The sequence below is a fragment of the Eublepharis macularius genome, chromosome 3 (genome assembly GCF_028583425.1).
Source record: "Eublepharis macularius isolate TG4126 chromosome 3, MPM_Emac_v1.0, whole genome shotgun sequence".
In the NCBI taxonomy this organism is placed as follows: Eukaryota; Metazoa; Chordata; class Lepidosauria; order Squamata; family Eublepharidae; genus Eublepharis; species Eublepharis macularius.
The window spans coordinates 185,550,099-185,562,956 of record NC_072792.1 but is presented as its reverse complement, the minus strand read 5'-3'; the positions used below and the strand labels follow the sequence as shown (position 1 = coordinate 185,562,956).

General features: G+C 49.5%; 1 protein-coding gene across 1 annotated transcript in view; it reads right to left on the bottom strand.

The window, feature by feature from the left end:
• STARD10 (StAR related lipid transfer domain containing 10) overlaps positions 1 to 12,128 on the bottom strand; it is a 49,133-nt gene extending 37,005 nt beyond the window's left edge. The window contains exon 1 of the mRNA XM_054974606.1: positions 11,741 to 12,128. Within this exon, the coding sequence (XP_054830581.1) occupies positions 11,741 to 11,902 (162 nt within the window). The 5' untranslated portion in view covers positions 11,903 to 12,128. The remainder of the gene's footprint in view (positions 1 to 11,740) is intronic.
• Positions 12,129 to 12,858: the final 730 nt, after the last annotated feature.

The following is a 12,858-nucleotide window of genomic DNA, read 5'->3' as shown; positions in this document are numbered from 1 at the left end:
AGGAGTTGGGTGAGTGAATATCCAGCTTTTCCTACCTCTTTTATTTCCTGCCTTCCCTAGGCCCTTGCTTAGCGGCCACACTTAGGAAATGTTTAAAACAGAAGATCCGGGGCCAGTTTTTGTTTCCACATCTCGACCCGTGACAAAAGCATTGTCGTGAAAACCACGGCGTGTAAACTGATATTTGGACACAGATAATATTTCTAGATATATGCAGAAAGGAAACACATCCACATGCTTTGTACTGCTGAGTTGTCAGACGGGACAGTCTTGAGTTTCCCACTTTGTTACCGTACCAAGAGCTTTACTTGGGCTGATGGCCAATAACTTTTGGTTTCGCAAGGCTAGCTATCCAGCCGCTCGGATCAGGCAGCGTTGAGCCTGAGCAATTTGCATGGAGTTGGGCCTTAATCTCTCCGCTGGATCACTCTCTAGCCCAGCTTACAGCATGATGGTTTTGGGATTTGCATCTTTCCCATCTCCAGAAGTGGGGATGTCAGGATATAACCTGCCCCCAGTTCACATGCCAGATCTCTACCGCTGCCAGCTGAAAGCAGGTCACAGCAGCTGTTTAAACATTAACTGCCAGGTCTCTCATTTGGAATGTATCATTTCATACCACACTGACCTGTACTATTGTCCCATTCCCAGAACTGGTTCCTTTCCAAAGCTGCCGAATGGAGTTGTGAGAGATCATGCCCAAGGGAGTATCAGGAATATACTTGAGCCCACTATCTGCTGGAAGGGAAGGCCGATGATAGCCACTCCCCTTCTCTCCTGCCTGGCTCTTTAGCTTGCTAAGTGAAGTCTTTCCCATTTGCATAAAACTGTCACTTTTAGCTATACTTTGCATTCATTTTCCTCCATTTACTGTTCTTCAGACATTCCACACTTGCTCCCAGCATGCTGAAAATCCTCTGCTACCACCTAATCTTGAAGTTGCAGCCACGTTCCTTGACCACAAAACCCCAGAAAATCAGGGTGTACTGTCTGTATGTAAATATGCTCCTACTGGAGAGTTTCCACATTGTGTAATATGTCGTGTCAATCTGCTTATGCTTTAGTCCAGCACTGTCTTCTGCTCTATATCAGATCTCTGCTTGTTTTCAAATCTCTGCTATCCTTACCCTATTGTACTGTTTACTGAATGTCCCAGACATTGGTTGCAGTCATTCCTGACGTATTCCCAGTGGGAAGCTAAATGCCGGCACGTTGCAGTTCTTATCCCTGTATGGAACTAAATGGCACATAAAAGTCCTTTATGAGGGTACATTGCCTATAAAAGGGTGCTGCAGGGTCCGCACGGAAAGCTTTAGACCACAGCTGTCTGGACACTCAGGTTTAGCAAAGTTGATCTTAATTAATTTCCAGATTTCTTGCAATGCCTCTGGCCAACACAGAAAGCCAGACGATCAAAAGCAAAAGGTTTTGCCCATGATAGTTCTTGTGCCTGCCTTCATGTATATCTTGAATGTACAAAAAGAATCCACTCTCCACAGGGCTGTTGTGAGAGGCAAAAATCCTATGAAGGCCAGCCTGAACGCCTTGGAAGAAAAGAGTGGAGGTACTATTTGTTTTTCTGTTATGCATCTTCTAAGTCTTGCGTGAGGCAGCTTGCAAAAACAAATTAATTCAGAAAGTTAAAAATCATTCCAAAAGTTCCTGACAGTAAAACTCTTAGCAGTAACACCGTCCTAGGGATGCAATAACTAAGCAAATCAGTCCCATAACATAACCAAGCCTCAGTGAGAAAGGCTGACTATAAATGAAGTAAATAATTCACAACGCAGGCCAGCCCATAAACTTCTGAGTGGGGTAGCATTGTGAAAATGTCAGAGAGGATGGAAAAACAAAAAGCAAAAATTCTGGTGAAAAGCCAGCAAAGTAGAAAGAGGATAAGCCTCCAGGGAGAGGGCATTCCACAGCTGGGACGCCACTACTAAGAAGGCCCTGTCCCTTGACACCACACAGCAACTATGGCATAGAGAGAAGGGCTTGGGATGGGAACTTGAGTGGATGGGCAGGACAGGAGGGGAGAAAGCAATCCTTCCCATAACCCAGTCCCTAGATGTTTAGGGCATTAAAGACAATCACTTTGACTTGCATCTGGAAATAGATGTTTTGGGAAATGGGTAAAAATCCCAAGCAGCGATCTCACTGCTGCATTCTCAAACAGTCTTCAAAGGCAGCCCGTTGAACAGCACATTACAGTAGTCTAGCCTGAATCTGACAAGGGACAAGTCCCACTTTTCAAGGCGTGGGGTACAGCCGGTGCATCTGCCAAAGCTGGCAAAAGGTGCTACGTGCCACAGAGAAGACCCAAGCCCTTAGCCACAGGCCAGGAAGACGCACTAAGCTACGAACCTGCCCCTTATGGGGAAGTGCAGCTGCCTGCGGGACAGGCGGGCTCCCCAACTCCCTGAGCAATTCTGTGAACAAGAAATAATTATTCTGTGCCGGAAGTTGGATTCTGCCTAATCTGTGATGCAAAGAGACAAGCACTAATTGTGCCGCCGTGAAGAAGAGGTACTCTGTGCATGTTCAAAGTCACCTTTCTTTCTCATCACTTCGACGTCCCATGACTAGGCTCCGGCACTGAAAACAGGTCCCAGGCCTAAGCCGCAGGGAGACTTCGCTTCCAGTAACTCCTGCAAAGCTTTGGTGTTTGCAATTCACAGATAACAATCGGAGAATTAGCAAACCTGAGACAGGACGTGGGCAAGAGCTTCCTCAGGGATCTCTATCTAGAGGAAGTAGTTTTTGCCTTTTACGACAAGGCAAGTGAAAAAGTTAAGAGGACGTGTCCAAAGAACAGGGAGAACTGGTCTGTCCAGTTGAGAAGCAAAAATTCTGCTCTCTTCTGGCATTACCAACTTGTGTTCATGCTGGACCTGAAGAACAAGGTGAGGGGTCGGTGTCTGCACAAATCAGGGGCCGTGAATTCAGAGTCAGTTCAAATTAGAGTCTGTTCACAACAGACTGTGCAAGGTTTCCAAATGACACAGAGCTCATCCTCCAACCCCTGGCTAATAAATGCCACGACATTTGGCTTCAGTTAAGAAGTTAAACAGATCAGGGGAATCTCAAGCAAATGCTGTGTTCACTAGTATTCACAATAAAGCATGCAAACTTTTGAGCTACACAGAACCCATCTTCCAGGAGTTACCAACACTGAAAGAGGAAGAGCTGAAATCCAACCTACCTATCTATTTATAAGGCCACCTTTCTTACTAAATAGTAAAGAGTCCAGGGGCACCTTTAAGACGAGCCAACTTTATTGTATCATAAGCTTTCGAGAGCCACAGCTCTCTTCGTCAGATGCAACTTTATTGTAGCATAAGCTTTCGAGAGCCTGACGGTTGCATCTGACAAAGAGAGCTGTGGTTCTCGAAAACGTATGCTACAATAAAGTTGGTTAGTCTTAAAGGTGCTCCAGGACTCTTGACTATTTTGCTACTATGGCTAACTCCTCTGGATCTTTCTCACTAAGACTCAAGTCAGATCACACACGGTAAAGTCAACAGGGTCAACGACCGAGACATCCAGTAAACAATGCAGTAGGATTCGGACTGCAGAAACCTGAAAAATGCAGAAATCTGATGCATAGGTGAAATAGAGCATAAGCAATTAAGCAGGGGACATTAAACAATGTGGAAACTGCCTAGTAGGAGCATGCTTACAGCAACAGACAAATGTATAGTATAGTCCACAGTTCTTATCCCTTTACCAAAGTATCTTGCAGAACCATTTCCTTTCAGTGCAGCTTCCTCTGGGCCAAGACCCAGTTGTGAACCTCAAACCAAAATATCTTCTCACCCCATTATCTACAGCCTTTTGAGTAATGAATACAGAACGTGAAACCATGTCAGATTTTTTTTTAAGCATGACAAGCTTTTTGTCTATCTATTGGCAAAATTGATTTAGATTTTTGAAGAAAGTTGTGTACAGCTCTGGTCAGGAGCTAGGAAGGAAGGAAACCACAGCTGTATAAAAACCTGAAAGGGACGGGTACAATCCACCCGGACGTTCTCCCAGACGAGCCTCAAGGAACTGAAGTGGAAATGCGCCTGAGCCCAGGAGAACATCATGCACCTGTCAGTCCATCTGTCTGTCTCCAGTTCTGCCACCTTTAAAGAAATTTGCTCCTCCAGACGTCTGCTCCACCTGGCCTTACAGAAGGGGCCCTCGGCCTCACAATGACGAACCCAGAGATCTTTCCAGGCGCAGCAATTGGCTTGGAATTTCAGGCAGTCTCTGAATGGCTCTGACCCTGCACTTCTCAGTATTTATTTGAAGTACCAGATTCGGGCCTGGGAGGAAGATGCAATATTTTTCATATCTTTTTGTCCCCCAAAACAAAAAGTCTTTATCTTGCTTGAGTGTGAATTCTGGGCCGACATGAAGCGTCTCCCGCCGGCACAGAGAGAGAGAGAGGCTTTCCATTTACTCAACAATGAGCTAAAACTTGCTCCCCCGTAGGGAGTGGGAAGCTTTGAATCTGCAGAGTGTAAACGCCGCGGCACAAAAAAAAAAAAAAATTTAAAAGCTGTCAGCTCTGCACAATTGGAAGCTTTGGCTTCTAAAAAAAGACCCGGCCTGTTTCTCCACATCCTTGCTTGGGTTTGCAAAGAAATTGCTTTCAAAGATACAGCCGATGCTCTTCAGAGCTGCTCTTTGGATCGCTGCCTTTTTGTTTGGCTGGGCGCCTGTGCTTCAGTGCAACAGGCAGAAATTCAGCTGGTAGAGCTTCCTAGTCATGCAATGCTTTGGAAACTACATGTGTTAAATTTCTGCCTATTGCACAGCTATAAAAGGGGCAGCAAACCCAAGGCAATTCCAGTGCTTCTAGAACAGCACTCACAATCCAGGGTGCAAGCTTTCGAAACTGCACAAAATTCATCCACCAAGTAAAATCTAACTCATTTCTCCGGAGGAGTTAGCCATGTTAGTCAGTAGTAGCAAAATAGAAAAGAGTCCAGCAGCACCTTTAAGACTAACCAACTTTACTGTAGCATAAGCTTTCGAGAACCACAGCTCTCTTCGTCACATGCATCTGACAGAGTTGTGGATCTCGAAAGCTTATGTTGCATTAAAATTGGTTAGTCTTAAAGGTGCTACTGGACTCTTTTCTATTTAACTCATTTCTGTTTGCCAAAAATTCATCCTAATAATTTAAATGTATTTTCCTAATAATTTAAATGTAGGCCATTATTTATAACTGTGGTTACTAATTAGTTGATATATTTAGGGTTCCCAGCACCCCCAGACTGTGCACCCCGCAGCCCATCAGCTGGCAAGTAGGGGAAGAAAAGGGGGAACTTACTGGCTGTTGCGGGGCCCTTCTAGGCAACATTATGACATCGTCTGCAATGTGACAACATCACTTCCCGGATGCCCGTAAGTGATGCCGTCATGTCACCTTTGGGCAAAACCACAGCACTGATACGGAAAGTGGCGTCTGCAGATATAAGAGGGTTATACCAAGGTTAGAAATTTCACTTCCTGGATCAGTTCTGGAACATGCAAATAACGAAGAACAGAGAGCCTCTGACCATGTGCAAAGTGCATTTCAGTAGCCACTGAACGACTAGAGCAATCTGCCACACACTGGGGGTTAGGCTCTGTCTGGGGTCAGAGGATGCCTAAATGAGTTTTAAGTGAATTGTCCTGTTTTTAGTTAAATTATTTAATATGTTTATATTTTATATTCTTATTGTTTTATATTTGTATGTTTTACTTTTGCTGTACACCGCCCTGAGTCCTTCGGGAGATGGGCGGTATAAAAATTCAATTAAAGTAAAGTAAAGTAAAGTAAAGTAAAGTAAAGTAAAGTTTCCGGCACCCCAAACACTCATATAAGAAATTAAGTACCACATATAACCCGCAATGTTCCAGTTATCCTGCAAAAGAATTTCAAAGGGAGATTAGAAAGAGAGACTGCTGAATAGCAACTGATAACGAAGCTCAAGACAATGCAGTCACCTGGACTGAATCAAGATCTAGGCTTCCTGTCTCATTACCAATGCAGATTTCTCTACACCAACCACCCCTCTGCATACCCCACCCTATTCAATCTTGCCTGCTGTTGTCATTCACTGGCTATTGTCATTTGGCTTCTGCAATCACTCCACTCTCCAAGATATGAGGACAGATGGACTCACATTCTAGCTGCACCTGAAGACGTGAGCTGTGACTCACAAAAACTCATCCCCTACCATGTGTGTTGGTAGTCTTATAGGTGCTACTGGGCTTTTGCTCTTTTCTACTGCTACAGGCAGACAAAGACGGCTACCCATCCTGAAGAATGCTCCAATGTACACACTTATTTGCATACAATGTGCTGTTCATGACAAACATGAGTAGCTTCCAGGGATAACTTGCCTATGTGGAACCAAAACAGCCTAGACAGCCCAGCCCAGGCTAGCTTGATCTCACTGGATGCTACACAGGATTGACTCTGGTTAATGCTTGGACGGGAGGCCACCAAGGAAGTCCAGGGTTGCTACGGAGAGCCCAGCCATGGAAAAACACCTCTGTTAGTCTCTTGCCTTGAAAACCCCATGAGGGGTCACCGTAAGTCGGCTGCCACCTGGCAGCACTTTCCACCACCACCACCGGGCAGAATACCACCACTGCATGTGGCCAGTAAACGAATGATAAACGAGCCACCTTTCTATAATGGGCCCACCTCCACCGCAGAAACCAACCAGGGTCCCCTTTTCCCTTCCCGGGAGAGCAGTCAGAGAAGTTGCTCCATCGGCTTTGTGCTTGAGGAGCAGCTGTTCAAAGCAGAGAGGTTCTGGGAGCAATAAACGCTGGGGCTGCCCGTAATCAGCCAGTGCAAACACACCCTTGCTTATCTGTCTTAAACAGATGGATTAATTGACTGGAGTAAACGTAATACAATATCCCTATGAGATAGGATTTAGGAGGCTATATAACAGAGGCAGGCAGATTACGGCAGGGGCCACATCTGGCCCACGGCGGGTGGCGTTTATCCAGGCTCCGAGCTGCTTAATAGCGTCAGCCCACCTGAGCACAGAATTGGCCTGCGATCTGGTGCTCCTGAAGAAAAGAGCTCAAGGGTCAAAGGTCCGTCACAGCCCCAGAAAGGGAGAGGACAGCTTACTCTCTCTGTATCGCTCTACTCTGCTCTGGTTAGACCTCACCTAGAGTACTGTGTTCAAGTTTTGGGCACCACAGTTTAAGAAGGATGTTGACAAGCTTGAACGTGTCCAGAGGAGGGCAACGAAGATGGTGAGGGGTCTGGAGACCAAGTCCTCTGAGGAAAGGATGAAGGAGCTCAGAATGTTTAGCCTGTCGAGGAGAAGACTGAGAGGGGATAGGATAACCATCTTCAAGTACTTGAAGGGCTGCCATAGAGAGGATGGCGCGGAGTTGTTTTCCACTGCCCCAGAAGGTCGGACCAGAACCAACGGGCTGAAATTAAAAAGAGTTTTCATCTAAACATTAGGAAGAACTTCCTGACAATTAGAGTGGTCCCTCAGTGGGACAGGCTTCCTCGGGAGGTGGTGGGCTCTCCTTCTTTGGAGGGTTTTTAAGCAGAGGCTTGAGGGCCATCTGACAGCAATGCTGAGTCTGTGAACCTGGGCAGATCGTGAGAGGGAGGGCAGGAAGGGTTACATCAGTGCTTAGTTCTCATGGCCCCTTCTTACATGCTCAGGGTAAGGCCGATCGCCACCTTGGAGTCAGGTAGCTATTTTCCCCAGGCAAGTTTGGCTAGGGATCCTGACGGTGTTTTGCCATCTTCTGTGCATGAAGTAAGGGTCACGGGGAGGGGGGGTATATTTGTGAATTTCTTGCATTGTGCAGGGGGGTGGACTAGATGACCCCAGCGGTTCCTTCCAACTCTATGATTCTGTTCTATGATCTGGGTCTCCGCCTGTTTCCAAAAGTCTCCAGCAGAAAGAGCTGGTGTCCAACTCAGAACCCGCAAAAGCAAAAAGAGATACAGATTTGACCCTCAGGCCGAAAACTCTGCCACCCCCCTGCTACGTCTCTTGTTAACTGATTGTCAAGTTAACTCATCTTTCACTGCTTGTCTCGTGCTGTCTGGCTGCGCTGTTTACTATCATGTAATCCACCTGGACAACTAGCGAGAAAGGCGAACTATAAATAAAGTAAATAAATAAATCAACCGCACCTTCCCCCCACCCCTCACTTCCTCTTTCAGAATAAATCTTGTTCACAGACTCTGCCTAGCTCAAAGGACATGGACAGCAGGTCTTGGGCAGCCAAATTTCAACCCGGCACTGTGCTCCTGTGCCTCTGAGAGCAGAGTGAGGTTCAAACATTAGTAGGGGTCAGTTTGAGTTCCCTGCTGGAGAAAGGTTCAGCGTCTGATTTCTGCAGAGAGAGCAAGTGGCTGTTCAAGGCGCAAGAGCATGCCGAAGGTTTCTTCCTGGTCAGCTGGCAACACACCTAACAGATGAATTGATCTATCGAGCCATTCTACAAGAGACAGCTGCAATTCTCTGCCTTGGTTTTTTTTTTCAGATTCTCCTTTTAAAGCCACAATGAATACAGGCAAATCCAAGTAAGTGGGCACAGTCACCTCCTCCCCGCCCCCCAAGAGACAGTACTGGTAAGAAATTCAAGTTCCTTTGACCCCTGACAATGGGGTTTCTGCCTCACTTAAGTAATGAATGCTTTCAGTCATAGAGACAGAAGGAAAATCAAGGGCTTCCCAGCTTCCAGTCAAAATTGACCTTCGGCCCCTAAGTGCCGTGAAACTTTAATGGGCACGGAGACATTAGTTTTGCCTTGGAAGATTTATCAGCCGGCTGTCTCTGGATGCGATTAAGTAAGAGGATCATAGCTAAAAGCCTGACATCTACAAACGGGGAGAGAAGATGATGAACGAGGGTCTAACGAGAAGCTGTCAGGACAGAAGAAGGTTTCCACTGCTTCATGGGCACAACACGGAAAGAAACTTTTGGCAGGTTCACAGTGTGTGGGGTATTATGAAACAGCCACTGCAGTTTGGCTTGGTGGTTAGTTGGGAATGTGCAGATTGGCACCCAATGAACCAAATCAAGTGCAAGGTATTTTATCACCCCCAGAGGTACATTCATAGGTCCCGCTTGTGCTGCGGCTGGCATGCCAAGCCCCTGAACCAAGACATGGCCCGGACTTAGAAGGCAATGCCCCAAGAGTACTGGAGAACCATCACGGAGAGAACAGCCTTCCATACTGAAAAGACCTCCCCGCTTTTGGGTTAAGACAAGGAGGTGGCAAACAGTCAACGGATCCCCAAATCTGACCACTGCCATGGTAAAGGCCACGTGGCCCAGCCTGCCATGTATCTCAATCACCTAGGTTGTCCCTCCAACCATCGGGGGAAGCTTACTGGACGACCTTGGGCCAGTCATACGCTCTCCACCTAGCCTGCCTCACAGGGTTGTTGGAAGGATAAAATACAGGAGAGGAGACTGATGCAAATCGCTTTGGGGGCCCATTGGGAAAACAGGCAAACTACAAATGAAGTAAGTAAATGAATAAATAAAATATATTTCTGATGGCCCATCACTGTGCCAATCCATGGGTGGCTCAATGCACAGACTATGTATTGGAGTTCTCAGCCAGGAAATGCTCAGCGCAGACCTCGATTCTGCCACATTCCCACCAGGCGAACCTCAACAAGGATGCGGTCGTTGCTTCCCCCGACTCCAGGCTGGGAATTATGACACTGCTCTACCTTACAGGGTTCTTGGAGAGATAACTAAGATCATGTGCATGAAGCGCTGTGAACACTTCAAAAGTTTCCAGGGATCTAGATGATGGACCACAAGCCTGATCCAGCACAGCGGCTTTTAAATCCAAAGAGAGATACAAGAACATCTCCTAAACAACGGCTATGTTAGTCCACTACAGGAAAACTAAATCAGCAGCTTTGCAATGCAAGGTTTTATCTCACACAGAATAAGCATTCCCCCACTTTATCAGATGCCTGCCCTGGTTCCTCATGAGGGAGACATTTATATATAAGAAAATATATATATATAGTGCAGGAGCAAAGGGCTATGCACTCTAGGAAATCCAGGATAAGACGTAATTATGCAAAATTCAAACAGGATCAAAAAAACCACCGAATCCATCTTAGTGCATTGTCTGTCGGACAGCATGGGCAAATTCAAACTGTATTCCAGAGAGACTTTGAGCAAGATATATTTTTACTTAGTACAGTAAAAAGTGCTTCAGAAATCATTAATAATAAACACAGAGTATTCCAAGCTGCCTACGTTATTCCAAGCTCCTTCACTCGGCCGGGTCAGGAGGAGCGGAGCAGGCAGCAATGTCTGCCCCCCCCCCACCGCCGCCTTCACCCAGCTAGGATCAGTCACGGAAGAGGAGGCAATGCCCACCTGCCCGCCCTCCCCTTTCTAGAGCCCATTGTATTTTTTCCCACAACAGGCTTTGTTACTAGCCTTACTATAAATCCTTACAACAACACTGTGAGGTAGGTCAGTATCATGACTCCCATAAGGAAGGGCTGAGGGCAAGGAGGGGGACTTTGGGTAAGGCCACCCAGTGAGACAAGAGTCAAACTCAGGACTTCCTTATTCACCAGACTGCCTCCCCAGATCTCCTAATGTTGCTGATCTTTGGGCTATCACTTCCCCAGAGCTAACTTAAATGATGAGGATAATTACACTTTGTAATGTTAACTAGGACACTTGCGGGAGGGCTGCAGAGTACAGGAAGCGGCTCTCTTCTCAGATAAACTTGGGCTGGAACGGGAGCATGCAAGCATTCAGGTTTCACAGAATTCTTCATCAGTTTATAGCAGACAAAGAGTTATTCTAAGCCTGAAATCCAGCATTCTCCGACACCAGCCTGGTCCCCTTCAAGATGTCATCTCACAGAATGACTTATTGAAATCTCCTGTCCTTGGGAAGCAATTTGGCCACGCTAAGAAACAGCGAGGGCAAGATGGGGAATTTGATTAAGTAGAGGAATCTGTGTTTGCCTAACTAGGATTGTGCAGCCGGATTTCGAAATGAATTGCACCGCCATTCATTTTTAGGTCAAGCTCCAGACTGGGGACAGGGGCGGGGGGGGGGGGGGCGCGGGGACGACAACAAAATGCCCTGTTAAGAAGATGGCTTTTCTAGTCCTGCAAAGGAAGGAAGGAAGAACAGGTCAAGCCTCCAAGCCTTTCTTCCAGCAACCCCCCCTGGGAACAGCTGGCACGCAAGCCCTAGGGAAACCATCGGCCAGAGCACCACAAGTGTGTTTTTGCACAGCTCCTTGTCGCTTTCACGACTGCTGCTGAGCTGCCCTCTCCGCCCTGCCCTGCCTCCAGCACCCTGAGCCACCTCCGGTTCCCTGCAGCACGAGCTGGGGGGTGAAAAAGAGGCAGCGAAAACCAGAAGTGGCCCCGGCAGAAGTCGCTGAGGCAAGAACCGGCAGGAAGTCCTCAGAGGCGCACAACTTTCCCCTGGTCCGTGGCTTGTCCCTTACCGGGAAACATGGCCCCCGTAGGCAGGGTTGCCAGCTCCAGGTTGGGAAATTCCTGGAGATTTGGAGTGGCGAGAGGAGGGGCCGCGTCAAGGCACCGCCACGCTACCGAGATCACCCTCCACAGCAGCGTGGCCCGGAGAGCAGTTGCGGTTCCGGGAGATCCCCCGCCGCTGCCTGGAGGTTGGCAAGCGTCCCTGCAGGGCTGGGGCCCGGCGCCGGCGCCCTCCCCCTGGCTGGCCCGCGCCCTTGCCCCTACCTTGATCTTGTGCAGCGCCCGCTCGGCCTCCAGCGCCTGCACCCACACGCCCACGCCGCCCTTGCTGTAGGTCAGCGTCCAGCCCGCGTCGGCGTCGCACTCGGTGCGGAAGAGGCCGAAGTCGCGGTCGTCCGGGATCTGCACGCTGTCGCGGGCGGACATGCTGCGGGCGAGGCGCAGGCGGGACCCGCTCGCTCAGCCCCCCGGCCCGGCCCGGCCTGCTGCCCCTCGCCAGCCGCCGCCGGAGAGGCGCCTTCGCTCCCAGGAGGGGCTCCAGGCGGGGCGCTCCTCCGCCGGCCACAGCCCCTCCGCGCTCCGTTCCGCTCCTGCGCGGCTGCCGAGCCAAACCAAGCCGAGCCTCTCGCACTGCGCTGCGCCGCCGCCGCCGCCGCCGTCCAGGTGAGTCACCGCCGGGCCGCCCCGGGAGGGCACAGGTGCAGCCAGCCGGCCTCGCCCCGCCCTCCCCCGGCTGCGATTGGCTGGCGCCGCCGGGCGGGCCCCGCGGGAGGGTGCCAACTCCCGAGGAGCCCTCTCCAGCCGCGGGCGGGAGGCCAGCCGCAGAAGGAGGCGCGGGCGGGAGGCTGGGCGGGAGGAGCGGCTAACCTGGCCGGCCCCGCGCGTCCCTCTGCCCGCCCCTGGTGACTGGCCGGGCTGGAGGCGCGCCGAGAGGCGGGCGAGGCAGAAGCCCGCCCCGGCCAAGCGCTCCCCTCCCTGCCGGCGCTGGAGGCGTCTGCCGGGTCCTGCCTTCCGCGGGATTCAGGCTTCGCGGTGGGGGGGGCGGGGAGCGCTCCGGCTCTGCCTGGCCCCCGCTCGGCGTTTGCGAGCAGTGGTGAAGCAGAGGCGTAGAAGAAGACCAGGGCTGGAAAGGTGCCAAGGCTCAGCGAGCCCAAAGTAGTGGGGCTGCGAATCCTCACTCTGCCAGTTCGATTCCCACCTCTGCCATGAGCTCAGCAGGTGGCCTTGGCGAGCCCCCCCCTCTCAGCCCCGGCACCCTAGCTGTACGGTGGGGAAAATAATATCAATGTCTTTGTTTACTGCTCTGAGTGTCTAGAAGAGCAGTGTATAAGCACATTTATTATTGTTGTTCAGCTGAGGCTCCCTGTTATATCTCTTCATGA